The sequence below is a fragment of the Nestor notabilis genome, unplaced genomic scaffold (assembly GCF_000696875.1).
Source record: "Nestor notabilis isolate BGI_N333 unplaced genomic scaffold, ASM69687v1 scaffold3705, whole genome shotgun sequence".
Taxonomy (NCBI): domain Eukaryota; kingdom Metazoa; phylum Chordata; class Aves; order Psittaciformes; family Psittacidae; genus Nestor; species Nestor notabilis.
The window spans coordinates 16,548-44,395 of NW_009928655.1; the positions used below are offsets into that span (position 1 = coordinate 16,548).

At 39.8% G+C, this 27,848-nt stretch overlaps 1 protein-coding gene across 1 annotated transcript in view; it reads left to right on the forward strand.

Moving 5' to 3' along the window:
* The window catches only part of LOC104405784 (radixin), a 39,364-nt gene extending 14,941 nt beyond the window's left edge, over positions 1 to 24,423 (forward strand). The window contains exons 4-14 of the mRNA XM_010014594.1: positions 612 to 886; positions 4,085 to 4,168; positions 4,630 to 4,776; positions 6,217 to 6,313; positions 6,948 to 7,111; positions 7,744 to 7,874; positions 8,734 to 8,894; positions 9,874 to 9,966; positions 12,835 to 13,077; positions 14,022 to 14,182; positions 23,728 to 24,423. Coding sequence (XP_010012896.1) covers positions 612 to 886; positions 4,085 to 4,168; positions 4,630 to 4,776; positions 6,217 to 6,313; positions 6,948 to 7,111; positions 7,744 to 7,874; positions 8,734 to 8,894; positions 9,874 to 9,966; positions 12,835 to 13,077; positions 14,022 to 14,182; positions 23,728 to 23,764 — 1,593 coding nt within the window. The 3' untranslated portion in view covers positions 23,765 to 24,423. The remainder of the gene's footprint in view (positions 1 to 611; positions 887 to 4,084; positions 4,169 to 4,629; positions 4,777 to 6,216; positions 6,314 to 6,947; positions 7,112 to 7,743; positions 7,875 to 8,733; positions 8,895 to 9,873; positions 9,967 to 12,834; positions 13,078 to 14,021; positions 14,183 to 23,727) is intronic.
* The last annotated feature ends 3,425 nt before the right edge of the window (positions 24,424 to 27,848 follow it).

The window sequence follows — 27,848 nt, forward strand, 5'->3', positions numbered from 1 at the left end:
TTCACTGAAACTCAAAGAAGACACTTAAGATGACCACAGCTGATCTCTACACAAAAATCTTAAGGCTTATCCATCCTAGAAAAATAACGCGATTAATCTGATTATGGTTTTTTGCACAGGAGCAAAGCACATGTATTTACTTCAGTAGTTCAAAGATTTTTAAAAGACTCCAACTTTACACTTCACTGAAGAAATGTGCTGTAGCTCTTGCTAAAGAAACCTTGTTAGACTCTAATTTGTTGCTTCCTGCAATTCATCCTTGGATATAGTTTTGATTTTTTTTTTTTTTTAAATTTTTTTTTAATATGTATTACAACTTTTGTTCCAGATCTTTATTGTGACAAATCTTTATTGTGACAAATACAACTTCACACAAGCCTACAAAATAGCCTCTTAAACAGTCTTTGAGTAGTATTTCAAAATTCCCTGATTTATCCAAGTCGGTGTACTTGATTCAATGCCGTGTGAACCCATGTGAGTTCTACAGTGGGCTTGTTAGGAAGCACTGGCTTTCAGTGTAGAGGAGCTAGAGAGTTCATTACTGGTGAGTTAATTCTATGTAATATACCATTTAGCACTCTTTTTATTTTTTCTTTATTCCTCTCCCTCAGGTAGCACAGCAAGATGTAAGGAAAGAAAATCCTTTGCAGTTTAAGTTCAGGGCCAAGTTTTTTCCAGAGGATGTATCTGAAGAATTAATTCAGGAAATAACTCAGAGACTTTTCTTCCTGCAAGTCAAAGAAGCAATCTTAAATGATGAAATATATTGCCCACCAGAAACCGCAGTTCTTCTGGCTTCTTATGCTGTCCAGTCCAAGTATGGCGATTACAGTAAGGAGATACATAAACTAGGCTACCTGGCCAATGACAGACTTCTCCCTCAGCGGTGAGTGAGACTTTTTTTTGCATCATCTGTTGCATATAAACTTGATTACAGCACATTTTTTATAATTAAAATACTAAGTGATAATGTTCATTTAATGGTAGCTTTCATAAGACTGCATGTTTTTCTAGTAAAATTTAGAGATCCTAATTTAGATTCTAAATAACAAAGAAGTGTCACAACCATAGGTTCCTTGAGAGCTATTTCCTGTCTTGTCTACAAACATCTGCACAGAGTCAGTTGAACAGATTTCCAAAGTACTCCAAAATGATGTGAAGTTTCTAGAGGCTTGCTTCTGCTAAACTCATCTTGGTGATTTCTGTATTAGTGTATTTTGATTGTCTTCAGTTTTTGATGGTTTTGTACACTTAAATTATAATAATTTCTGTATTAGTGTATTTTGATTTTCTTCAGTTTTTGATAGTTTTGTACACTTAAATTAGAATAATTTCCTGGAAAATAATTATAAAGTGTATTGCAAAAAAATGCTAGCCTGAACAGAAAATTTAGAAACTCAATTATTGTCATTGCTGTTGAGTGTAAACTTATATAATTGGTTAGGAAAAGTAAACACCAAGATGATAGTTCTGTTTCTTTACACAACTGAAACCTTGTTCCTGGCATCTTTTGGCACCAAGAGAAGCATTGCAACACGAATGTATAAAGTTAGACAATTTTGTTAGTGTAGATGAATCCATAGAGATGTATTCTGGACAGATGTGTACTTACCAAATATGTAACATAAATGCTTCTTCAAAGGAATGAGACGCATGGAATAACTTGGGGTTTCTTTGAAAGTCATACGCTTTGTCTTTAGTTTGAAAACTAAAAGTGGAGATTTGATTGTTAGTATAACTAAGCTTGGGAAATTCCTAGCAAGCAAAAAGCATTTCAAGGGATCGTAATGAAGTATTAAAAGAAATGCTTCAGGTTTTTAAAAATCCTGGCTAAGTTTGGGTTTGGCTGTGACAGTGAAGCCTATACACTTTACCTGGAAAAATACCCTTTGTTAGGAAAGCAGGGAGATGCAGAACCAGTAAAACTGCCATTACTGAATATATGTGAGTTCACAAATCTTGGTTTTTGCTCAGTTGTGATGACAACCTGTGAACACTGGAGTGCTTATGCATGACACAAATTCCGGTACTTAGGATGCTCTTTTTCAGTAGACAGATGTTCAGATGACTTCCCATCGTATGCCTTCAACTAGTTGTGTGCCAGTGTGCACTGAGTGAGCACATAGCTTTTGTATTCATTCTAACACAATTATTCCTGTTTTGCCTCCTGTCATCAGGAGATTTGTCAGAAAACTAAGTACTTCATAGTAACACTTCAGAACAATATACAATATCGTGTCAAAAATGCCTACTTGTTTCCCAAAGTAGACTTTAGCTTTTCAAAATTTTACTGAAAAAGGTGACAAAAGATTTGCAGTTCATGTTGATTACAGAGACTTGGTGTTCACTTGTCAAAATTACTGCATATTTCTTGGCTTAAGATTGTGAGCTGGGTAGCAACTAGGCATCAAGTCTTTGAGTTACACTGTTGCAGTAGGCCTTGTATACATTTCATCAGTAGTATGAATGGAGGGGACCAAGTGATGAGATGGCTATAACCAAAGACATTGTCAGCTTTGAGTATGTCATAGAAACACAGAATCGTTTGAGGTTGGAAGGGGAGCTCTAAAGATCATCTAGTCCGGTCACCCTACTCGCAGTAGTGTCATCTGATGCCCTAAGACGTTCAGTGTTTAAGAGGCATTTGACAAGGCCCTTAATAACATGCTTTAACTTTTGGTCAGCCCTGAAGTGGTCAGGCAGTTGGACTAGGTAACCACTGTAGGTCCCTTCCACCTGAAATATTCTATTCTAATTACAGTAGGTTGCTCAAGGCCTTTTCCAGTTGGGTTTTGAGTATTTCCTTGGATGGAAACTGCAACCTCTCTGGGCAACCTGTTGTAGTGTTTGACCACTTTCGTAGTAAAGAAATCAAGAATTTTGTTCAAGTGTATTTCACTTGTGCCCATTCCCTCATGTCTTTCAACTCACATTCAAAAAGAGGAAAATGCAAAGCATTTCTGTAGAAGTAGAAATTATTTTGGAAAACCCAAGTGACCATGAGGGCACAGGTTGCCTGGAAAGCTTGTGTGGTCTCACTCCTTGGAGATAATCAAAAGCTGTCTCTAGACATGGTCCTGGGCAACAAGCTGTAGGTGACTCTGCTTGAGCAGAGGAGTGGGCAAGGTAACCTTCAGAAGTCACTTCCAAACTCGTCCATTCTGTGAGAGGAGCTTGGGAGCAGGGCTTTATTTTTCTAACTGTGATATGGCTACCACTGAAGAGTGCACTTCACTAGACAGAAAGAAACACGGTGTTCGTATCTTCTGCATTACTCAATCTATTCCTTACTGTACTTTGCCTAAAAATATAGGGAAAAGTAGTAAGGTTTTACTTTCCTGAGTAAACAGAAAGGAAACAACTGTTCCAACTTCCTTAGTAAGGTTATCTTGCAGACTCTTTTTCTTATTTTATTTTATTTTTTTTAGTTGTCCCTTAGCATTTCTCTAGGAATGCATGAAATGCCAAGTGCATGGAATAAAAGCATAATAAAGTTATCATATGCATTTGATTTCTTACTGCAGTACCACACTGAAAGTTCTAGTAGGTCAAAATCTAATTTCATCATTGCAGCCTGCTGTAGGTAAACCTTAAATAGTTTTCTGAAACTGCTTCACTATTGATTTTATTTATTGAAAAGAAAACCTAAAACATTCCCCAACAAACTGGTCTGCTAACTTGACTTAATATGTTACTTTCTCTTTTCAAACGACAGCAGAATGAATGCTTGTGTGTATCAATGCATACCTAGAGATAAATTTGCAGCATTGTCATAGGAGGATTTCATAGGTCTGCGTCTTATGACTTCACTGAAAGTTGAGATATGCCATGGTGTGATTTGTACGTTACAAAGAGTACAGAATGTTATGAAAAAAGAAGTGATTTCATACTATGTTAAAAGTGTATTTGCTGAAATGCAAAGTTTCTGTGTCTGTTTGGGTTAGAGATGAGCAGAGTACAGGAAGTCATGTTTAAATTTATTCAATTAAAGCATATGTTACACTAGGTAACCAAACTTGTTTGTACAACTTTGCTGTCAAATTGGTTGTCAGTGTCATTTAATAGCAACAACTTCAATTCACAGCGTATTAGAACAGCACAAACTGACAAAAGAACAGTGGGAAGAAAGAATACAGAACTGGCATGAAGAGCACAGGGGAATGTTAAGGTAATTATGTAAAAAATGGTCCAAGACCTTTAAGAGGGTTTTATTATTATTAGGATGTATTTTGGGAGGTGGTATATTTGTTTGGAAACTGCTTTCTTTTATTCTGGCCAGGGTGAGCAGTTACCAGAAACTTCCATGAAAGCCTCACAGAGGTTTGAGTTTCCAGTTAGGTTATTGGTTTACCCACAAGATTTCTGGTGAGATTGTGACCTGGCTTTGCCACAGTTGCGTACCTCTAAAATATACTTAGTATTTCCTTAGCTCACGGGGTGAAAAGACAAGAGTGTGATGATTGGGTACTGGGTTGCAGAACTCTACAAGTAATTGGGTCAACATACACATGAATTTCAAAGAGATTTAAGTCCTAACTAAATTTTACACTTATTAGTTATTCTGCAGTTCCCTTATTCTTTCAATGTACTTCTGATTTGCCTTTTTTTTACCCCCTCTTGTTTCATCAGGGAAGATTCTATGATGGAATACCTTAAGATAGCACAAGACTTGGAAATGTATGGAGTCAACTATTTTGAAATAAAGAATAAAAAAGGAACAGAATTGTGGCTAGGAGTTGATGCTTTGGGTCTGAATATTTATGAGCATGATGATAAGTAAGTGGCTATACTCATTTTGCAATTCTGTTCTCTTTGAGATTATACAAAAACCACTTTATTTTGTGTTCAGCAACATCTAGCAGACAGGTTCTCAAAGACCTTCTAATTTATGTAAAAGATAGAAGAAGAGAGAGAGATGTTAACTGCCAGAATACTTGAATTTTAAAGATTAAATAAGGATGCAAGTGAATGGAAAGAGCAGTTCTGTGGAAACAAATTTACATTGCTTAATATGGATATATGATAGCTAGACCATCTTTATATGGTTTCTTTCTGTTTTACTCCTTCATAACTTCTTCAGTCAGGATGAAAAGGACACTGAGAAGCTGAGCAACGTATTTGATGAAAAACATTTTCAAAGAGCAGTGACCAGGGTTGGTTATAGCTGTTAGAGCATGAAAAACTTTGGTTTCTAAAAGTGAAACCTTTTAGACATCAAAGAAAATAGATGAATCTTCTGTCCTGATAAAGAGATCGAATATTTTGTCCTTCTTTAAGAGGGGATAAAGCTGAAATGTACAAAATTTGAAGAATCTGAAACAGAACTACAAACTTATCCGTTTGTTTCTTTCCAAACACTTGTAGTATCTGATGTCAGCAGACCTTTCATAGTGATTTAAACATGATGCGTCAAACACCAGATAACAGCTGTCAACTGAACTGAAATGTCATGCTTTCCAATGTATATACTCTATAACAAAATTCTGTAAGCCATAATTGCCATTAGATGGCAATGTAACTCCTGGAAGAAGGAAATTCTCAGGAAAGGTTGCGATCAAATTGAACAATCAACCAATATTTTGTGTTTCAATAGTTAACAATCAAATACTGAAATATTTTCTAATGCTTGTAATTAAGATAATATGAATTGGAAAAACTTTCTGTGCTCATGGAGAAAAATATTTATGGTTATGCAGTTGATGCATAATATTGTAATGATTCCTGAACTGGATTTATTTCACTTAAGATGCAAAGGGAATAAATTTATCCGGAGCTCCAGAAATATATGAACATGTATCTTACAACTGAGTTAAACTGAAGTACAGTAGTGCTGAAGGCTAATTTAATTTCAGTCTTTGAAATGTCAGACTTTTCTTAAATAGTTATTCTTTTCACAGAAAATAGAATTATCAATAGCTTATATCAGTACAGGATTGTGATGTTTAGCATCTATTTAATTGTAGTGGAATAAGTCACAAAACAAAATTCCTTCTGTTACAATGCAGAGTAATTTATTCATTGTCTAATTTATTCATTTGATAGAATAATGTGTAAAAAAAAAAAAAGAAAAAAGTCTACCAAAATATGCTTGAACTGTTATGTTCTGTAAAATGTCACACAGCGTAAGAGTGAAAATAGAAATAGTTAAGACTTAGTGGACATAAATAAAATGCACATATTTTCTGCTTCTAATGAGAACTTTTTTTTTCTTTGAAGGCTGACGCCCAAGATTGGTTTTCCTTGGAGTGAAATAAGAAACATCTCTTTTAACGACAAAAAATTTGTCATAAAGCCGATTGACAAAAAGGCGCCCGTAAGTAATGTATAGAAAAGTATATGAAGAGATATAAGGCTGCAGGGACTTGCTCTAGTGTTACAGCATGAGTAAATATTTTGATATTTATTATTCTTATTAATAATCAGTAATCAAAAGGAAATTTTGGCTTTTGAAGTGTGGTATGTTTGTTTTCTTCATTCTGGTTGATACAATGTTTTTCTTTTTCGATTTAAGTCAACTAATAAACTAATATTTTGTGATGTGTTGAAAAGCCATAGTGTAAGATGCTAAGTTCTCTCCCCCCTTCCCCTTGTGTTTCTTTTCTTGTCTTTTATTACAGCAGCACATTTCATGAGACTTCCTAGGTCACAACTCTTCAGAAATAGAGTAGGGAATAGTCTCAAGTGTTTTGGAAGTTTATATATTAAAAAAAATAATTGTGTAAACTAGGTAACCTCTACATGGAGGAATCGGGTGTAGTTTTGGATTTGCCTTGCAAGTTCCTGACAGCAGCTAGATTTATAGATTATGGTGCTGGATTACTCAGAGGATGAATGTCAAAATACTTGTTAGTTTAAATTTAACATATGCAAGCATGTAGTAGTGCTTTCAGTCTTGTCACAACTGTATTTTTACATTAATGGATATGTTGCAATTATTTTTTTGCTAGGATTTTGTATTTTATGCACCTCGTCTGAGAATTAACAAGCGAATTTTGGCACTGTGTATGGGAAATCATGAATTGTACATGAGGAGGAGGAAACCTGATACTATTGAAGTGCAACAGATGAAGGCCCAAGCTAGAGAGGAGAAACATCAGAAACAATTGGAAAGGTAATTAACAAACTTCCACAAAACAAAAAAATTTTTTCTACCCTTTTAAGAAGTCATAGAATAACAGACATCTTAGTATTCTAGGAAGGAGAACTGCTTTTCTTTCTGTAATATATAAGCAGATTTGTGGACTGCCGTGGCTCACCTGTCTTAATTGAAAGCCGTATCTTTTTTAAGCTTTCAGCATTGTAATAGTAGCTGTAAAGTTGTTTCTCATTATGTTTTTGTGAAACAGGCTTAACTCTCTGTTGCTTAATCCTTAGGGACCTTTATACTCTGCAGGTGAACATTTAAAGCAAGTTCAGTGAAGAACGTCATGGCTTGCCTTATGTATATTTAAAAATACCATTGCCATTTATAGCTCAGATGAAACATCATGTCTAAAATACAGGTATAATTGTAGATTTAAATGGTTGAACCATAATCAAACAGTTCTGTTCATAAACTGTTTCTCTGGAACATATTTTGGAACAGCAACTTGGTGATTCTTGCATTGTAAACTGAATTTTCAGCATTTAAAATTACGTCCTCCTCTGATAGCTGAGTAAACTGAAAAATAGGCTACCAGCATCCGTAGAGTAGAATTTAATCTGAGGTTAAAAAAAAAAACCCAACTTTTACTAATTTTTCAGGGCACAATTAGAAAATGAGAAGAAGAAAAGGGAGATAGCAGAAAAGGAAAAAGAAAGAATAGAGCGTGAAAAGGAAGAATTGATGGAACGCTTAAGACAAATTGAGGAACAAACAATGAAAGCTCAAAAAGGTGAGCTCTTACTGGTCCTGGATTTCTTATATCTGATGACAATGTTTAGTTGAGTTGGGTAGTTTAGTTCCACAATTCTCTCGGTACGTATAGGGCTTTTTGTTGTTTTGTGTGTGTGTTTTTTGTTTGGGGTTTTTTGTTGTTGTTTTTTTTAATTTAATTTACTACTAATAACAAGAATTTGGTGGTGTATTGTTTAATTTGAGAGATTCTTCAGTGCTAAGGTTTAAAGGATAGTGTGTGCATATATGTGTATATTAATAATATAAACCCCATTCCTAATATAGCGAAAGTTTCAATTTTCTTTAATAAAAAGGAAGTTAATGTGTACAAAGGCAACTCAGAATTATGAAATGCTTTACATGCTGAAAACCTGGAGTTGGAGAGGATGATTCTTAGTACTTCCTCTAGGATTTTGTTGAATTTAGCTTTTCATTTGGAAATAGTATTCCTTCCTTCTGTTCTCATGTAAGACTTGATAATTTTAAATTTAAAATTGTGTCAGATTTTAGTAAATAAATGTAGTTTTACCAATTGCGGAAGATTGAGTATGTATGTACACTTATATGTGTGTGTATTTGGCTGTTTGGTTTTATTAGTGAGGTGATAATTTTCTGAAACTGGGCTGTCAGAACTGTCAGGAGAGATGAAGTATATCCAAAGTGTGGCTTAGAGGGGCAAAAAATCGGATACAGTGCAGATCTTCAGGTAGCATGTTCAACAGCTCTTCTTAGCTTGAGACAGCCGTGTAAAGCTTTGACAGCTTTTTAGGTTACTTGATTTTGAGCATGTTACCTGTGTTACGTGTGAGGAAGAGCTATGAAGTGATATCTTGTCTGCAAACTTTCCCTTTTGGCAGAGCTAGAGGAACAGACTAGGAGAGCTCTAGAACTGGATCAAGAACGAAAGCGTGCAAAAGAGGAAGCAGAGCGCCTGGAAAAAGAACGTCGAGCAGCTGAAGAAGCTAAAGCTGCTTTAGCCAAGCAGGCAGCTGATCAAATGAAGAACCAGGAGCAGCTAGTAAGAGGCTTTAACCCTATTTTGAAACAAATTGAAAAAAATGGTTGAAAATTTAGCCTTTATTCTTGGTTATATCCATTTTGTCAGATGGACAAGTATGTTGAAACACAGATAGAAGTGTGTGAAATAATGTTACAGATTGTTGTGGGAGCTCTTTCAGAAAACTACATTAGGTTTACCACTACTTGCAAGAAAAAACCCAACAACTCTGGAGCTATAGGAAATCAAATGATGAAGTAGACATTTCATACTGACAACACTCACTACATTCTCTTTCAAATAATGTCAGGCTTATCAAGCTGAGAGCAACAGTAGCTTCCATCTGCAGTCCCCTGGGAAGCTTGTTCTCTGAGGCAGGTCCGTTCTGAAGCTTCATGGTGGTTGTGGGGAGTTGGTGACACTGTGGTTTTGGTTTTTTTTTTTTTTTTTGTGTTTCTTACTCCCTCCTCCCCTTCTGTTTTCAGCATTTACGGTATCTTCTCATATTCTGTGCTAGAGTACTTCAAATTCAAGATTTGCATGTAATAACTGAGAAAGGCATGAAAATAGTAGAAGAAATGATTTCTCAACTATAAAACTGCTTTTGATCTTCTGTAAATTTAGAACAAAATTCTGAAGGCAAGATTTAGCTTAATAGTACTGAGATTATGATCCAGAATCATAATCTTACTGATGGAACCATTGAAGTTGTTTTAAACTGAAATAGCCTCAAACACTAATTTGTAACTACAGCTTGCTCTTTCCCAGCAAGCTTTGGAAGCACAGAAGATGAGTCATTTTTTCTGCACTTACTTCCATCAGGCGAGAGTACTGATTCGTTCCCTGTCATGAATGCTTAAATTTCTATTTTTAGCAGAGAAGCGATGGATGGTAACTAACTCTTTTCAAGTTGGATCACAACAAAGGCTCTGCTTTCTTCCACTGCAGAGCCATAATGATACGAAGTTAAAACTTCTACTTCATGTTTTGTTTGTTTCAGGCAGCAGAACTTGCTGAATTCACTGCCAAGATAGCACTTCTAGAGGAGGCCAAGAAAAAGAAAGAAGAGGAAGCCTCAGAATGGCAGCACAAAGTAATGAGCTCCTGCTGTGTGAAGTCAGAACATCAAAGAAACTGAAGGAGATGAATGCTGAAATCCCACTGGAAGTCCATGGGATTGAATCTCTCTTATTAGTCTTTAGAGAGGCCTTTCTTAAAGGTTTTTGTTCTCCAGTCGACTGAAGCCAGCCTATACTTCCTTTAACTTATTTCTTAACATTAAATCAGGTGGAGGAGGGGGAAATTCTCATCATAGAGACATGGTCAAAGGTTTGAAATGGCTTCCTTACATATGGTGATGAAACCTTCACGTTGGGTCAGAAAAAATGTCAGGAGGGAGGTGTTTAGGATCGTGCCTGGTGGTGAAAAGATGAACCAGAACAGTTACAAAGGCACATCAAATGCAACTGGACAGTAGAACCACAGAATCATAAAATATCAGGTTGGAAGGGACTTGTCTGTGTTGGTGATGCCCTTGTTGATGTAACCTGGCATCCCTTTGGCTTTCTTTGTCACAGCAGCACACTGTTCACTCATATAGAGCCTGCTGCCCACCAGGACCCCAAAGTCCCTCTTTGCAGAGCTGCTCCCCAGGTGGGCAGATCCCAGCATGTGCTGCACTCCTGGATTCTGTTTTCCCAGGTGTGAGACCTTATGCTTGACCTTGTTGAACTTCATATGGTTCTTGTTAGCCTGCTCTTCCAGCCTATCCAGGTCTTCCTGCAGGGTAGCTCTCCTGTCCAAACTGTCCGATTCCTCACTCAGTTTGGCATCATTGGCAAACCTGGTGAGGGTGCACTGGATCCCATCTTCCAGCTTATTTATGAAGATATTGAAGTGTTGGGCCCAATACTGACCCCTGGGGGACCCCACTAGTGACAGGTTGCCAGTTTGGAAAGGAGCTGTTCACCCTCTGGGAGCAGCTGATCAGCCAGTTCCCACTGCACAGACGCTTGTCCAGACCGTAACGTATCACTTGCTCTAGGAGGAGGCTGTGGGAAACATCACCAAAAGCCTTGAATAAATCCAGGTAGACAATGTCCAGAGCTTGCTCCACATCAACTGAGGAAGTTACGTTGTTGTAAAAGGCAATTGGATTTGTCAAGCACAATTTGCCCTCTGTGAATCTTGCTGGCTTTTCCCAATCGTGCTACATTTGACTTGTGGTAGCCCTCAGGAGGGTTTATTCTATAGCTTTCCTGGGGACTGAAGTAAAACTGTTTGGCCTGTGATATCCTGGATCCTCCTTTGAAATCCTTCTTGTAGATGGGGATGACATTTGCCCCCTTGGAGTCTTCTGGGTTGTCCAGTGATCTCCGTGACTTCTCAAAGATTACAGAGAGCAGCCTCACATTAGCTATTCTCTTAACACCTTCAGGTGGATATTGTAAGGGCCCATCAATTTGCAGGGGTCAGGCTCCTCTGATAGTTCATATACCAGCCCTTCCTTTACTGATGATGGGTTTATGTTCACATCAACTTGGATTTTTGTTCCCAAGGCCTGGGGCTCAACAGTACAGGTAAAGACGAAGGTGAAGAAGATGCTGAGAACCTTTGCTTTTTCAGCATTGTTGTTGACTAATTCCCATCTGCGTAACAGTGGGCCAAGTGTTTTCCTTCTCTTTCTACTTGTTGTTTATGTACCTGAAGAACCCGTTCAAGACATTTCTAACCAATTTCAATTTGAGCTGAGCTTTTGCTTTTCTGCCTGCATCTCTGCATACCCTGGCAAGGTCCTTGTAGTTCTCAATTGGTGTTCATCCATCTCTGGTACGCTTCTCTTGGTTTTGAGCAGACTCAGGTGCTCGTGGTTAAGCCAAGAGGATACTTGCTCTGCTTACTTCCCTTCCCTTTGAAGGGGATAAACTATTTTTGTGCTTCTAAGAGTGTTCTTGTAAATCTCCCAGCACTCACTAGGTCCTTTATTCTCCATGGAAGCTTTCCACAGAAACCCTCCCAGCTGAGCTCTGAGCCAGCTGAAGTTTGCTCTTCTAAAATCTAAAACCTTTGTCTTTGTACTAACCAGCATGCTTGGGCAGATCGCAAACTCCATGCTGTTGTGATCACTGCAGCCAAGGCTATCACTGACCAATATACTACTAAGCAGGTTTCATGGTTTGTGAGTAGCAAGTCCAGCAGTGATCCTTCCTGGCTTTCCAGGAATTTGATAGATTATACATGAACTGCTGTATTGTTACTCCAGCAAATGACTGGGTAGTTGAAGTCACCTGTAAGAACCAGGTTTTGTTGACCCGAAGCTTGTTAAGCAATTCAAATGTTGTTTCGTTTGACTTATCATCTTGGTTTTGAAGTTGGTAGCAGATGCTTACTGTAAGATGCCCCTTGGAGATGACCCCTCTGATCTTTACCCAGAGGTATTTGATAGGGCTTCCACAATCCCTGTAGTTGATTTCTATATGCTCAAGGTTCTCCTTAACAGAGCGTGACGATGACTCCTCTTAGTATTTCTTGACAAAATCTGTAATTAGCTGTGGGATGTGAATAGTAATTGTGTGCATAGGGTCAAAAGTGATTGATGGATTGAACAAATACTTAGAAATTCTGGTTGAATATAAAACTTGAAGACATCACCTTTGATTTGGGAAGTCCCTGAGCCTTATTTTTCAGGAGGCCAGGAAAGTTGGAAAACAATCAGTATGACTGCCCTATTCTCTCACTCTTGTCTACTGCTGGAAATGGCTAGACTCCAGTACAGCTGGTTTTGAGTCATACCTTTTTTACCCTATATTCCTATTTGACAATTTTCAGTGCATAAGCTAACTGTGTTACTTATAAAGCACGGTTTCCATGTGCGAGATGTGAAGACATCTCAGATGTTTTTATTTTTCTGACTTTTCATAAATAATTTTACAAGATGCTGAGTACTGTTTGTTATACTTAGGCTTTTGCAGCCCAAGAGGACTTGGAAAAGACCAAAGAAGAACTGAAATCTGTGATGTCTGCTCCTCCTCCACCTCCTCCCCCACCAGTTATTCCTCCAACAGAGAATGAACACGATGAACATGATGAGAACAATGCTGAAGCCAGTGCAGAACTGTCTTCTGATGGTGTCATGAATCACAGGAGTGAGGAAGAACGGGTAACAGAAACACAGAAAAATGAACGTGTTAAGAAACAGCTCCAGGTAATGAAGATTCATAGTTGTATCAACATAATTCAGGCTTTGGCTTTTCATTTTTATTTGTCAAATTCTCATTGAAATGACAGTGTGCCAAGGAAACAACCTTTCTATAATTTACTAGGTTTACTACTAGTTTACCAACCAATATCATTCATGCTGTTCTGGAAGTGGAATAGAAAGACTGGACATAAGTTGTGCTTTATAGCTTAAAAGTATTAGTATGTTGTCAGATTGGCCAGTAAATGTTTCTAATAATTGCATAATGTCCAGGACACTGAATGTTAAAACATGATGCGTAATGTTCCTTTCTCAGTACTGAAATTCGTTAAGATGAACAGATGCTTGCTTAATAGTATTTGTGTTTGTCTGCAGTTATTCACAGATGTTGTAAAGGCAGAAAGTGAATTATGCCTATTTTAGATTAATCTTATTTCCCTGAAATGGAGCATTTTATCCTAGACTAGTCTTATCCCTCAAAGTATAATAATCTATGTTAGTGGTAACCCTTTGCCTTGTTATGAAATGTCTGTTTGGGAAGAGAATAAATGGAAAGCTACTTCTTTTTCTCACAGCAATATCTTAGTAGCACGTGTAAGTAATATCCTTTCTGCTTGGCCTATCTCTGAACACGATCAGATTGATAAACGAGCTGTCATAAGCAGAAATTGAAAAATAAGGTAATTGTGCTTTATCCTGCTGGTCCCTTTCTGTTTGGATATTATAATATGAGGCCTACTTTTTCTAGAGTAAGGAAAAACCCTACGTTTTCTTCTTTCTCTCTGTAGTCTTTCTGATAGGCAATGTGAGTTACTGAACAGCACAATGAGCATTTCATAGGTTGGCATTCAAGAGATCCTTATTCAAATTGCAGAATAGTTGTTATCAGAAATTCCAGAAACATTGAAAGATTAGCCAAAGCACTTAAATACAAATATTTTATTCAACAGGCTTTAAGTTCTGAGTTGGCTCAAGCCAGGGATGAAACCAAGAAAACACAAAATGATGTCCTTCATGCTGAGAATGTTAAAGCAGGCCGTGATAAGTACAAGACTCTTCGACAAATCCGACAAGGCAATACAAAGCAGCGTATTGATGAGTTTGAAGCAATGTGAGAGTTGTTATTTTGCATATATGTTCCTCGTAAAGCTGAACCACCAACAGAGAAAAAAGCAGGCCTTTGCAGATTTGACAGATTGCACCCCACTTTGCCAAAGCACTTAATACCAGTTTGACTACAATGGCTAGAAGACAAATTTAGGGGAAGCTATTCAACAATAAGGCAGTCTGTCATCCCTAGTTTATTTGGGGGGAGGGTGTGGAGGATGATAGCAGGGTTTTTTTTCCCCGTCGTGTTTTCAGTTTAGTTATTTCACATTTTTTTAATTTGGAAACTGATGTGAAGTATATAATGACTGACAAGGGTATATATTGCTTAAACATTAAGAAATGGAAACAAGAATGGAACTGAACCTAAACTGGGTAAGTTCTGTTTCAGTATGAAGTTTGAAGTTACATTTTTCAATGTAGCTACACCATTGAGAGTTCGATATTGCTGACTTTTGATGGGGGTGGGGTGGGTGTTGTTTGTCTTCTTTTTGATTTAGTTTTTTTTCCCCACTCCTAAGTGAAGTTCTTTGGTGTTTCATGTCCTGTCATCATTGATGGTTTTCTTTGCCTACCTGTTCACAAAGGTCTGGATGGCAGGTGGTAGTTCCAGGAAATGTTTTTAAATGGAACACTACCTGTGGGCAGCACATGACTGCTGATAGGCTTGAGTAAGTATTGCTTTTCCTAGGAGATTTTTAGATGTGCAGAATGTCCTAATGCAGCAAAAGAAAACAAAACAAAAACAAAGCTTCATGTGCTATTTGCTTGTAATTATTTTATTTGCAGTAGGGAGACCTGGACCTTTCTGGCAAGGGAGCATATGAAAACATCAGTCCCAGGGAGGGGACAGTATCCTACCTCACTACTATGTACATGATGACTGGTCCTCCAAACACCATGAAGAAAACTGTTTAAATTGACTATCACTACACAGTGATACCATAGAACGCTAGGAGCCTTTACTCCTAGGATTTTGTTTTACTTTAAGATGCATTCATAGTGCTAAATACTGTCAAACTGCCTTTTGTTGAGTTTCAATGTGAAAGCATCTTGTATGTTTCACAGCTGTAACCTGTCACTGGTATACCTATCTCCTGGGAGGGGTGTAGAATATGCGTGTCAGTTCTGGTTTGGGTTTCCAAATACAAAATTAAGTTCCCAGAATTGGAGTAAACGTGTTTGTAGCTTCAGTTTTCAGTGAAGCTAGTATTGTAATTGTCATATCTGATGCCAAGTCATTGTTATTAAATCCTTTCCCTCTTGAAAAGGAGACCTTTTTTGAGAAATTTGTTTAGAAATTGAACTTCAGAAGTAACTTTACAGCTAATGTGGACTGCAGTTATTCCTTCTGTTATAGTACCCTAGTAAATATCTGCAGCGGAAGAACCCTGCTTTCTCTGAGGATGGTTCAGCTCTTTTCTGTTTGATATTACGCACTCAGAAATTTACACTTATCTATTAAAATTTGCCATTTTATTAAACATTTTTTTTCATGCAGAATAGGTTTAAATTTCTATGAACAGTCCAACTAAGGTGGTTTTTTTATTTTACGGAGTTAGAGGTTGGCTATGTGGGGTGACATCATGAAAATAAAATAAAGATACATTAATATATTTTTGGTTTGTGGGGTTAAACATACCTGGTTGACCTTGAAGACTGATGTGCAGACGGTGTGCACATGCTTCACAATGCTGCTTGGTGGAAGCTGGTGTTTCTACTTGCAGTGCATTGTAAGAACAGTTTTTGTTTCACAGGCTTCATACACCGAAGCTTAAGCAAATTTCTGGAGTATCAGGACAGTTTGCCATAGCAGGTGGAGTACTGTGCTTCCAGTGAGTTTTCATTTTTCCCTGGAAATTGTGCACTAACACTGATACATCAGTTTCAGTGTTGGGAAAAAATACCAGTAAAGTTTGTTGTTCATAAAATCTACAATATATAGAGTAGGGCTGAATGGATTAGATCCATTTATAAAGCTGTGTGGATTTTAATTTTTTTTTTCTAAACAACCAGGAACAAGCATTTGTAATACGGATTTTCACAATGAACAAAGTGGTGATAGCTGCTGTGACCAGCAGTTGGGAACACTTACTGGTGCGGAAATACTAAGAATACATTTAATGATACTTGGTGAAGTAATTTTCCACATGCTTTTTCCTTTAGCATCATGTTTTGTGTTGTACAATTAAGCTACAATTACATCTACTATTTTGGATAACATTCATTGGTTAACAATAAAGAGATACAGTTAATTTCTCTGAGGTCCATTGTTGTTATTTAATGCCCTTTATTTCTGACAATTTTACTAAATGCACTGAAACAGCCTCTTTCCAGAGCAGTTTAGAAATCTTGATCATTTTTTGTTTCACACTCCGGTCCAAATGAAATTTAAAAAAAATTAAATTTCAAATTTTATCCCTGGAGAATAGTACTCTGCTTAAGAAATTACCATGTACAGTTGGGAGGAAGCACTGGTAATTGTCATTTCAAAACGGGATGTGAATCATCAGAGCAGATTGGGGGTCTCTTGCTAACAGGGGGTAATGTTGCCATCTAAGAGCTCTGTGGGTAACATAAGAACTTTCAATCACTGCCTACATATTGCTTAGCCCCAGGTTAAATGAAATTTAGTTTCATAGATCAATTTCTTAAGCATTGAGAAACCTCTATGTGGGTTTTTTTTTTTGATACTGCAAATTATAGTGGACAGTGCTGTCAAATAAATGCATAGGCATATGTCTCAAATAATGGCCATTTTATGGGCTTTTTCACCCGTTTAATACACCTGGAAAAGGCAGGAACAGTCCCATATAAATAGGTACACAAATGAACCTAAGCAGCTCTCACATAAATTGGGCCTCCTCTCAGGTGACATTCTATTCTATCTTGTATTTGTTTGGCCTTGCCCTCAGTACAAGCACGTAACCCTTTTTGTTACCCCATATGGCAGAGTTGCTATGATGAATTAAAATACATACTTGATACTTCTAACTATGCATGTTTCTAGTTTTCTACTTCCCTTTTCTTGGAGCCCCTCCTGCTGAGGCATTAGATTTGAGATTTCTCACTTGTTAGAGAGCTTTGCATAGATATGTAACTTCAGAGTGTTATGCTTGAAAGGGGAGGTAAGTGCTTTGAAAGATTATTTTATTTGATTTTTTTAAAAGGTGTTCTTGAGGTGGAGAGAGAAGCATGTGAATAGTGCCACTATTTACAGGCCAAGACTAATACAGTCACTCAGAATGCCTCGATGTAAGGAAGATACTCTGTCTTGAAGTAGTCTCCTCTGCACATCAAAACCTGCGTTTATTGTTAGTTTTACTGTTGGAGTATGTCTTTGTATATGTCTGCTTTTTAAACCCAGTTTGGAAAGTATTACTGTGCTTTTACCTCTGTCGTAAGACACATTCTCTAGGGTTGTTAAGTTAGCTCCTTGAGCACCCCTAAGGAAAAAGCAGGTTTGGTAATGAAACATTTTAAATTTCTGAGGAGAAAGTACCTCAAGTATGTTTTGGGGTTTTTTGTTTGGTTGGTTGGGGGGTTTTTTGTTTGTTTTAGGCTTTTGTATGTGTGTGTTTTGTTTTTTTTTTTTGTTTGGTTTGTTTTGGGGTGTGGGTTTTTTTGGTGTTTTGTTTTTGGTTTTTTGTTTGGGGTTTTTTTATTGTTTTTGGTGTTTTGTGGTGGTTTTTTGTGTTTTTGGGGGTTTTTTTTGGGTGTGTGTTTTTTTGGTTTGGTTTGTTTGGGTTTTTTTTTTTTTGAGAAAATACATAAATTAAAATTATTAGTTAAAACCTTTTGCTTTTCATAGAATCATAGAATAGTTAGGGTTGGAAAGGACCTTAAGATCATCTAGTTCCAACCTCCCTGCCATTGGCAGAGACACCACACACTAGAGTGGTGGTTGCTCTAAGTCCTGTCCAACCTGGCCTTGAACGCTTCCAGGGATGGGGCAGCCACAGCTTCTCTGGGCAACTTGTTCCAGTGTCTCACCACCCTCATAGATGTTATACATCACTTAATGTATCTTAGCTGGGTGATAGGATTTTCTGGAAAATGTGCTAAGTGTCAATGGATCAGCATACAAACTGCGGAAAGGTCTTTGACCCCTCTCAGAGTGTATTTTGTTGTTTGTGCTTAGATACGGAGTATGCCTGCAGCCCAGCCGAAATGCCATGCTTGCCGGTCAGGTGTGATGGCTAGGAAAGGTTCTGGCCAGGTGGCATGTCCCTCTGCTCTGCTCCGGATCCTGCCAGTGCAGCACCTTTCCTTCCAAGCCAGCTGGTCTGCAAGCATGTGAGTTTTACACAACTGGTCCTTTTCCCAGTTTGGGGACCCAATTCAGCAGCAAGGGGCAGCTGAGGGCTGGAAGGGGTGGTGTAAAGCTGTAGATACTGGTAGAGGGCTGTAAGGAAAAACATGAACTAGAGAGCTAGAATACTTAACTGGTCCATTCATTCACTCGAGTTGAGGACTCCCTTTCAGTATGCTAGAGCAGCATCCGTACATTCACTATGTGTGACCAATAGTTCATTTAGCAAATTCAGCAGCCAGTTTGCTGGAAGGACTTGCACTTTGCGCTGAGCTGAGCCCAGATCTACAGGCTTAGGGCAGTTACCTGGTTTTGTTTTGATTGATGGAGCGCTGTCACTTGGGTTCACTTCACTATCTGCAGACTCCAAGTTCATAAACTGTTCCTTTGGACTACAGTTAGAGAAGCTTTGGCTTGCTTTGCTTGTTCTCGCTTCCATGCAAAGAGATTGCTAACATACCAAATGTATATGTTTTGTTTACTGTGAATGAAGTGGACTTACCAAAGCCCAGAAAGCCTCCCCCCAAAATTCCAATCCTAACCCATCATTTCTTCACAAGAAGAGACCACAATATTTGCAGCAGTGCCTGCAATATTCTAAATATTCAGGAAGAGAATGATTGTGCCGCATAGCTCATAGTTAAGGGAAAGGCAAAGTTTGCAAAGGGCAATGGAGATTTTGAATTGCTGGGATTCCATTAGGTGTTTATACTGGCTTTCATAAATAACGTGTCGGAGTGTTTCTGTTCACAGCAGTAGGCTTTAGGCAGCAGAAGAAACGAGGGGAGATGGAAATGCACATCAAAGGAGGCGGCCTGGTTGGTGCAAATATTCCTAATGCATGTGTGCATAAGAGTTAATGTTTCCTGGATAAGTGGATCAGGTGGAAAGAGATCAAGCTCAGAGGTAGGAGAACTACATTGCTTTGTTTATTTGGTTTCTGTTTGCTTTTAAACTACCTTATTTACAGGAGAGGAGTTGCTGTTATCTGAATACTTAGCTGACGGCTTTTAGAAAGCCTGCTGCCTGCTGAGCACTAAAAGGTCTTGGAATTCTTAAGATCATGTGTACTCAGACTGGCCTCTGTGTCATCACTTGCTAAATCTCACCAGAAGACATCCTCTGCAGTCTGATAATTTTGCCTTAGATTGTTTCTGCATTGACAAGAGTTATGTACGTGCATGGCTCCAGCTGCCCCACTGCTTGTTCCAGCAATGCAAAGCCCATAGGTACCCATGTGAAACAGTAGTCGCATGACAGGCTCCATGACCACATACGCTGAGCTCTGCGGGATCTTGTATCAAGCCTACAGCTCCTTGTGGCCCCAGCTTTCATGGTTCTTATTCACCCTTGATTTCCTCATTGAACTTGATACAGTATTTAACTTCTTGATCTATAACTTCTTACATTCTACTAAACTGAGCTTCCAGTAAAGGGTTGACTACCATGTCAAATGTTTTGTTAAAATATATTACACTGATGAGCTGAAATAGTGACACTTCCCTTTTATTTAAGCAGCACATCTGATTAATAATCTCTATGAATATGGTAATTGCAGTTGTATTGCCAGAAACAGATTCATTTACATCAAGGCTGAGGCTGAAAACTTTCCTGTCGAGCGTACTTCGATCAACAAAGTAAGTTGAGAATGTGAAAGTAACATCCAGAATACACAGATCCTGTCACTGCTGCCTTTATTGCTGGGAACAGATTCATTTATGTTTGAGCAGATTTAGCAATTAGGGATTTGGGACAGGAAGATTGATCACGCATCAGAAAAATTTCTGAAAATGATAAGAAATCTTTGTATCATTAATCAGCACTTCTGTTGTGTTTCCTGGCCTTCATAGCTTTTCTTCAGTTGAATTCTCATGTTGAATTCTTCAATCTCTTCTCTTGTGAACAACGCTTTGGGCATGCGCCTTGCAGCTCAGTGCCAGCTGTTGTACTTTTCTGTACCATTTGAAAATGCAGCTCTTCCTCTTTCTTCTTGTGCATTTGGGATCTGACAGTGTTGTTTTCAACAAAGCCAGCTAACTTAACATCTTTAAATTTAGAACCATTACTACTACTTCTTGGAATAATCTGTGGATTAATTTTGGCTACATGTTCTCTTATTAAGCATGCATAGTATATGCCACCTTACAGAAGAAATAATTGGCTAGTTCACAATTGCTAGTAGCATTCTGGAAAATGGAAAATGTCAGAAAAAAGGTATGTTAATGCATCCAAAAAAACAGGAAAGATCTGAAACTCAGTGTTTATACACGAGGTTCAACTTTGAGCCTAGACCTAGTCACACATACAAGGAGCACATGGAGAGAAATTCAGTGCTTTCATTGTGTAGTTTCTGTCCCTGTGGACGAGACAGGAGAAAGCACTGGAACAGGGTGGTTATGCCCACTCAAGCAGCAGAGCAGCCGGGTTATGCCCACTCAGACAGCACCATTGCTTGGTGCTATGGCTTTGTTTTTCTGCACAACTGTTGTCCTGGATGACAGAATAGTAAAAAAAAAAACCAAAACAAAACCTATGAAATAGTTTACTTTTTCCTGAGGACTCTTCCTTAGAAGAGCTATGGTTATATTCCTGTCGGGCTTTGAATCTTGTCTGCAGGTCACCCTGGTAAAGCTGAACTCCTCTATAGCATAAAAACACAGATATCTTTGCAGAGTTGGATACCCAGCAGCTCTTCAGCCCATTCTGACTTTAAGCAGCAGTGATCATTGTGGGGGAAAAGGTCTCATACCTGTCTCCACTCCTTTTAATATGGAACCAGGAAATAAATTCTGGAGAACCTTCTTTCTAGTGGTGGCTTCTGTATGCTTTGGGTGGCACTTTTCTTTTGTGTTTCTCCCAATCTTTGGACAGGTTCTTACTTCTCACCTTGCTTTACTGCTATTGGGGTAGTTTATTTTGGGGGGGGTTTGTTTGTTTTGTTGTTTGGGGGATTTTTTGTCTTTGCTAGTGTCGTGCCATTTTTTTCATCTGAAGAATATATTTCAGTTTAGATCATTGAGAGCTTTAATGTAATTTAACTTTTTTTCAGTATGAGAATGCAAATTAAGGCAGGGGAGGAAGATCTTGCATAATTATTAGTTTAAAAACATCTAATTTAAGCTTTAAGACTTCCTGAAAGAAATAGGTTGCATTAGCTGACGACTTAGACTACAGGGTGAAAACAAGAGGCAGGCAGCTTCCTATGGCAAGGTAGACTTTTTCTCAAACTAAATTTATGGCAGCAAAGTACTTTGGTAAAATCCATCAGGCTTTTTATTTACTTATTCATTGACATTTGGTGGATTCTTTAAAGAGCACTGAAGAAGAGAATAACCTGTATTTCTTTCTTCAGTCATATTTCCTTTTTTACTTCTGTTGTGGCTTATTCTTTCAATTTAAGAGTAAAAATGCCTTTTTCCTCTCTAGTGATTTTGTAAAACTGTATTTTGCCTATGACACTGCAGCTAGGTTTGCAGTCTGTGGCTTAATGGATTAAACTATTTTCTGAGGGAAAGGTAGTATAATTTGTTTTGCCTTTAATTGAGCTTGATAACTCATACATATATATATACACAAAATGTATATATAGTATGATTAAAATGGATATTTATAATACAGTACGTGGCATCATGCCTTGTAATGGCTGTATTAAAGTGAAATACAGGAGTTGCTCCTGATTTTTATGTAAACTTTGATGTTGAATTGTTTTAGAAATCAATCTTTTTAAAGCTGTGTTTAAAAAGAATATTGTTAAAATCTTACAGCCTGCATAGTGAGCATGGTTCAGCCCTTGATGTCAGAATTGGATTCATTTACCTGATTTCATCCTCTTGCAAAAGCCAGTTGTTTCTGGGTTTCACTTAGTCCCAGGAAGTATTTCACAGGTTTCAGTGGTACCTGCAGTTTCACTCTCTGCCAGAAGCCTGTTTCTCGTCCCCACCCCTGGCCAGGAATTGCTGTCAGACTTCTAAAGTGCCAGAGTGGTTTTAGTACTTTTAAATCTTAACCACACGTCTTATTTGCTTATGTTCAAGCCCTGGAAGTTCCCACTGACTTTCTGTGCCAGAAAATGATTTGTGTGGGAAACAGGCTGTGGTATAAAATTTGACGTTGACTTCCCTATGTGTTACATGCTGTAGCTGAACTCATAAACATAAGAAAGTGTTATTAAGGGCTTCTTACTTTTAAGTAGCAACCCATTCCCTATGCTTGTTGAATGACAAAGAATACCTGCAATTAAGTCTTTTTCCTGGTTCCTTTTGAATAAAATTCTGATCTATTAACAGTTATGGCCGAAGTGTTTCTCCAAAACAATCAAAATGAGAAGTTCACACTATAGGAAAGCTGAATTTAAAATACTGATCGTTCTTTGCCTATTCATAATACAATATATTTAAGGAAGTCATTCTCTAAAAGGAAAACACTTCTCAAGCCACTTCACCAATGAATTTTCATAAAAAGCAACATGGAAAATACCCATTTTTGAAATGTGTTTTGACTAATTCTAAAGATTTCCAGCAGAGAACTTCAAACTTTAGGAGAGAAATAAATTTGAGAGAGATTCTTTCTGCTGTCCTCCCTTTTTTTCAAAAGGCTCATGCAAGGCAAAAACCTGAATAAAGTAAACCCCAGAGCCTATACAGCAAAGGGCACGTGTGCTGTGTAAAAGGAAGATATGTCTGAAATCATATTGGCTGTGATTGAATGTTCTACAAATACGTCCTGTATTTGCTGCGTTTATGAAAAAGGCACCTTACTTCAGCCACCTTTGGGAGCAGTTTTAACAGAGTCTTACCTATGTAGCACTCAGCTGTGTTTTGTGTTGTCTGCATTAGCAAATTAATCGTTTCAAACTACTTCCTGGGTGGATTTTAGGGTAGATTCTTTATAATGCTAAAATTTGCCATCAAAACTGTACTGGTATGTGCAAGTATTTGACTCTGGCATAGAACATTAAAGAGTTGGACCTGCTCTTCAAGCTGAAAGTCAATGAAGATGGGTTCTGGGTGTCCCTGGGGGCCTTGGCCACAAGAACAACGTGTTCCTGAAATAATTCTTTTTCTGATGCTTCCTCATTCTGCCAACATCTTAAAACAAAAATCAGTCAGAAATTAAATTCAGAGTAGCTACAGGAGGGAAGTATGGCTCTTGCAATGTTGCTGCTTATTTCTATTTATTGTTTTTGTTTAGTATATGTTTGCTAAATCTGCTTGATCTCTCTGTGTCTTCCTGTGCAGGTTACAAAAGTACAATCTCTTGCAGCCCTTAGGATAGGAACAAGGTACAGAGCAGCAGAAGACCTGGGGTCTGCCAAGGCCTGCTATTGCACTTCTGTGAATCTGGACAATTTGCAGCACTTTAAATTAGGTGCTGCCTGGTCCGTGAAGAGTTTTTTGGAAGGACCAGGAAGTGCCGTTACAACATTTCATTAATGTTTGGTTCTCTCATGGTCTCTCTAAATCTTTCCTTTATTGTCTTTTCCCAGGAGAAAATGAGCTTTTTGAAGTATTTAAGCTGTTGTTCTTCCCAGAAAAACAGGAAATAATACTAATATGTTAATCTTTACCATGTAATGGGATGTGCTAGAGTGAATGATGTGATCCTACAAAGTACGTGGGGGATCTTGTAGGCTTTGCCCACAAATGATCTAGTGTGGGACTCTATATCCAGCCTGGGTAAAATGAAATAAGAAGAGATACTTAGCAAGTTTTATTGGTTTTCCACACAATTTCTAATAGCCTTGATGATACATGAATAGTGTCACGTAATTTTCTAATGTAAAACTCCCGATTTGCTATGTCTGTACATATATTTCCAGTGTAAGCAACCCTTGCTACTTGCCTTTTTGTACGCTACGAGGATGTGCATACTGTGTATACAGAACCGTGTTGAATTGTGCACCCTGCACAAAAGCCTGAATAAATGGGTTTTAATGGTAATCCCAAGAATCACTATTCATTTGATGATCAGTGTTGTTTATTGCTAGTGAATGTGTTGGTTTTTTTTCAGTTCAGTTTGATTCATTTTGTGGCACCAATCCAAACTGGAGTTTGCAGCTTGATATCTTGTGCTGTGATCAGGTGAGCCATCGGAGGCTTTGTTTGCTCTGGAAGGAAAAGATGGGAGCTAATAATTAAGGAAGCTGGTAATTAAGTAGATGGACACCTGTGTTATTCTCAAAATCAGCTAGCATCCCCTGGGAATATACCAAACCTTGGAAACATGTTCCTTGTGGTGCCTTCTTGCACAGTGGCCTCCTGCATTGGACCTGTTGGAGAGGGTCCGAAGAAGGGCCACAAAATTGATCAAAGGGATGGAGCACCTCCTATGAGGACAGGCTGAGTTGGGATTGTTCAGCCTGGACAAAAGAAGGCTCCAGACAGACTTCATTGCAGCCTTTCAGTTCTTAAATGGGGCCTATGAGAAAGATGGGGAGAGACTTTTAGCAAGGCCTGTTGTGACAGAACTGAGGGGTGATGGTTTTAAACTAAAAGAGGGGAGATTCAGGCTGGGTGCGAGAAAAGAATTCTTTACAATGAGGTTGGTAGAACACTGGCTCAGGTTGCCCGGAGAGGTGGTGGATGCGCCATCCCTGGAGACATTCAAGGCCAGGCTGGATGTGGTTCTGGGCAACCTGATCAAGTTGAAGATGTCCCTGCCCATGGCAGGGGGGTTGGACTAGAGGACCTTTGAGGGTCTCTTCCAACCCAAACTGTTCTATGGTTGGGAACTGTGCGGATAGATCCACTGGGGAACTTGGGTTTGAAACAGCAGCTGCTGAAGTGTTGCAGCACGTACCTGGAGTCGGCAGCTGGTACCTGCCCAGGAGGGAGCGGTGCTGGTGCTCTGCGGGCTCCCATGGTCCAGAGGCAGCCCTGGTGCTCACGCTATGCCTGCTGCAGGCAGCCCCCGTGAGGAGCGGCCGATGCCAGGGGGGCTGTGGGCAGTGGGCTCTCCATCCTGGCAGGTTTGGAGCCATATCCCCCAACCCATGACTGCGGGTGAGCAGGATGGGCTGTGGGTCACCACCAGCCTCCTACTGGAGCCTCCCCAGCCTCTGGGACACCAACAGTTGAAACAAGAGCCTGGCTCATCCCTGGGAGGACAAGCTTTGGGTTCAGGTTGCTGAGAGGGACATAAAATCCAGAGCTGTGGGATTTCAGGGGCTGCTTTGCACATCTAGGGCAGCGTCAGGGCCTTGGGGTCCGGCTTGCTCAGCACTTCAGTGAGTCTTTTAAAATGGCTTCTTCAGCCTCCCTCTGCCCGTGTGACCCATGTGGCAGGTTAGAGATGTTCCTGGTGCTCACCAGGCACAGTGGCCTCCATGGATTTCCTCTCTAGCCACATCTTAAAGTGTTTCTGCAACAACTGCCACTTGAAGCAGCCTTTGCCAGAACTGTGTTTGCTTTGGGTACTGACAGCAGGAGGTAATAATGCAAATACACCTTCAGTACAACTGCAGAATGTTCCTGAGGATTGTACTTACTCTTGCACTGCCTTTGCTGATGTCTGCCTATGCTGCTGCTTGGCTTCTGTGGTCAGTGTTTGGAGTTCTCTGGTGGATGGATGCCCTGCAGAGGGGGAATTGGGTCAGATAAAGTGTGATGTACCTTAGCCTCCAGAACTGAAAACAGGCACATGAAGAATGTGTATTGATGTAATGAAAGCTTTGGGCTCTTTCCCACCGCTGGTTGTAGCTTTGTTCAGAGTGCAGCTGCTCTGGTTTGGCTATCACAGATCGAGTTGGCCTCTTGTGAGCCAGAACATGCAGGTTCACCCCACTGGTGACACAGGAGCTGGTCCAGGGAGCGTGGCAGCTCCCCACTGGCAGCTGCTGGAGGACCCAGCCCGGGGACATCACCTCCTACAGCCGCTCTGTATAAGCATTGATGGCTGAAAATCGTCAGTCTTCCATGTGGGGTGACAGTTCTGCCTGTGGGAGGACCACAGGAGGTTCCTCAGTCACCTCAGGGAAGGGGAGTGTCAGGACTTTGCCCTGCTGAGGATGTTTTTGTTAAATAGCAGATTGGTGTTTACCTGTAGGTAAAGGTCTGTCTGAAGTGTGGTTGTAGCAGAGCCGTATGATGAAAAACGCTGTCCTGCAGGGAAGGCAAGAGTGAATTCCATCATGCCTGTGAATAGCTGGCATGAGAGAGCGGTGCCTGGTCTTGTAAGGCAGAAAGCAACTTGATCACCACTTGAAGTGCTGTTTTCCTTCCTTGTGCCCCTCACCTCACTTCCATGCTGCCTCCACACTGGCTGCGGCTTTCCTGGTGCGTGCAGAAGTTCCTTGTGGGTCTTTCCTCTGATTTCATGACAGGTCTTCCCATTTGTGACCGCAGTGGGGCCTGAGTTTGAAATCAGCGGGGCTGCAGCTGGCCTGGGCTGGGCAGTGTCTGGGGCGCAGACACCACAGGCTGAGGGCCGCCCTGCTGCTCCGATGGTGAAGGGCAGTATCGTAAACCCGCCTATGTTTTGGGGTTGTTTTCCCAGGTTCTGTGACTGAAGTTCTGCTGCCGCCCTGCTCTCCATACTTGATGTGCACGTTCAGCTAGTGAGTAAGAGCCTGCACAGCACCCCAGCCCTGCAGCCTCCCACAGCACAGCTTGTGGGCCCTCAGCAGGAGGAGAAGGTGGCACCCCACTAAATGAGTTTTAAATGTCAAAAGAAAAGGGTTTGGGTGAACAAGTTAACGTTCATTGGAAGCCTGGTGCAGGTTCAGAGCAGGGTAGCAGCCCCGTTTCCTGGCAGCACGTGGCACAGGAATGCTTCCCAATTTTATCATGCTGACATTTTCCTTTCTCTGGAGTGATTCTATAGATGTAGCCGCTGTGAGCCATGAGCTGCTCTGCTGCGTCCTGTGCGCACGGAGTTCCAGCAGTAATTAAATCACTTTGTCACAGAAGGAGCCAAGGGACACTCATTTCTTGTATGAAATAAACCAATGAACAAGCACAGCATCATCCCTCTGCAGCTCCTGGAGCATCTGCCTCTCCTCAGCCACAGCGACTGTGAGGAGGCCGGGGCAGAGCCCCAGCCCACGAACACTGGAGCCAGGTTAGTGCTGAGGGGCACCATGGTTGGTGGTTATAGTCAGCCTGCAAGTACGTGACTCATGCAGGGTCACCGGCTGCTGCTGGAGCAGCAAGAGGTGCTGCCATGGTCTGTAACGGGGCTGCAGAGGGGGAGCAGGTAGGGAAACAAGGGCAAGTAGCTGTCACCACATGGGGGGAATGGTTTTAAATGGAAAAAGGGGAGATTTTGGTTGCATATAAGGCAGAAGTTCTTCCCTGTGAGGGTGCTGAGGCGCTGGCACAGGGTGCCCAGAGAAGCTGTGGCTGCCCCCTTCCCGGCCGAT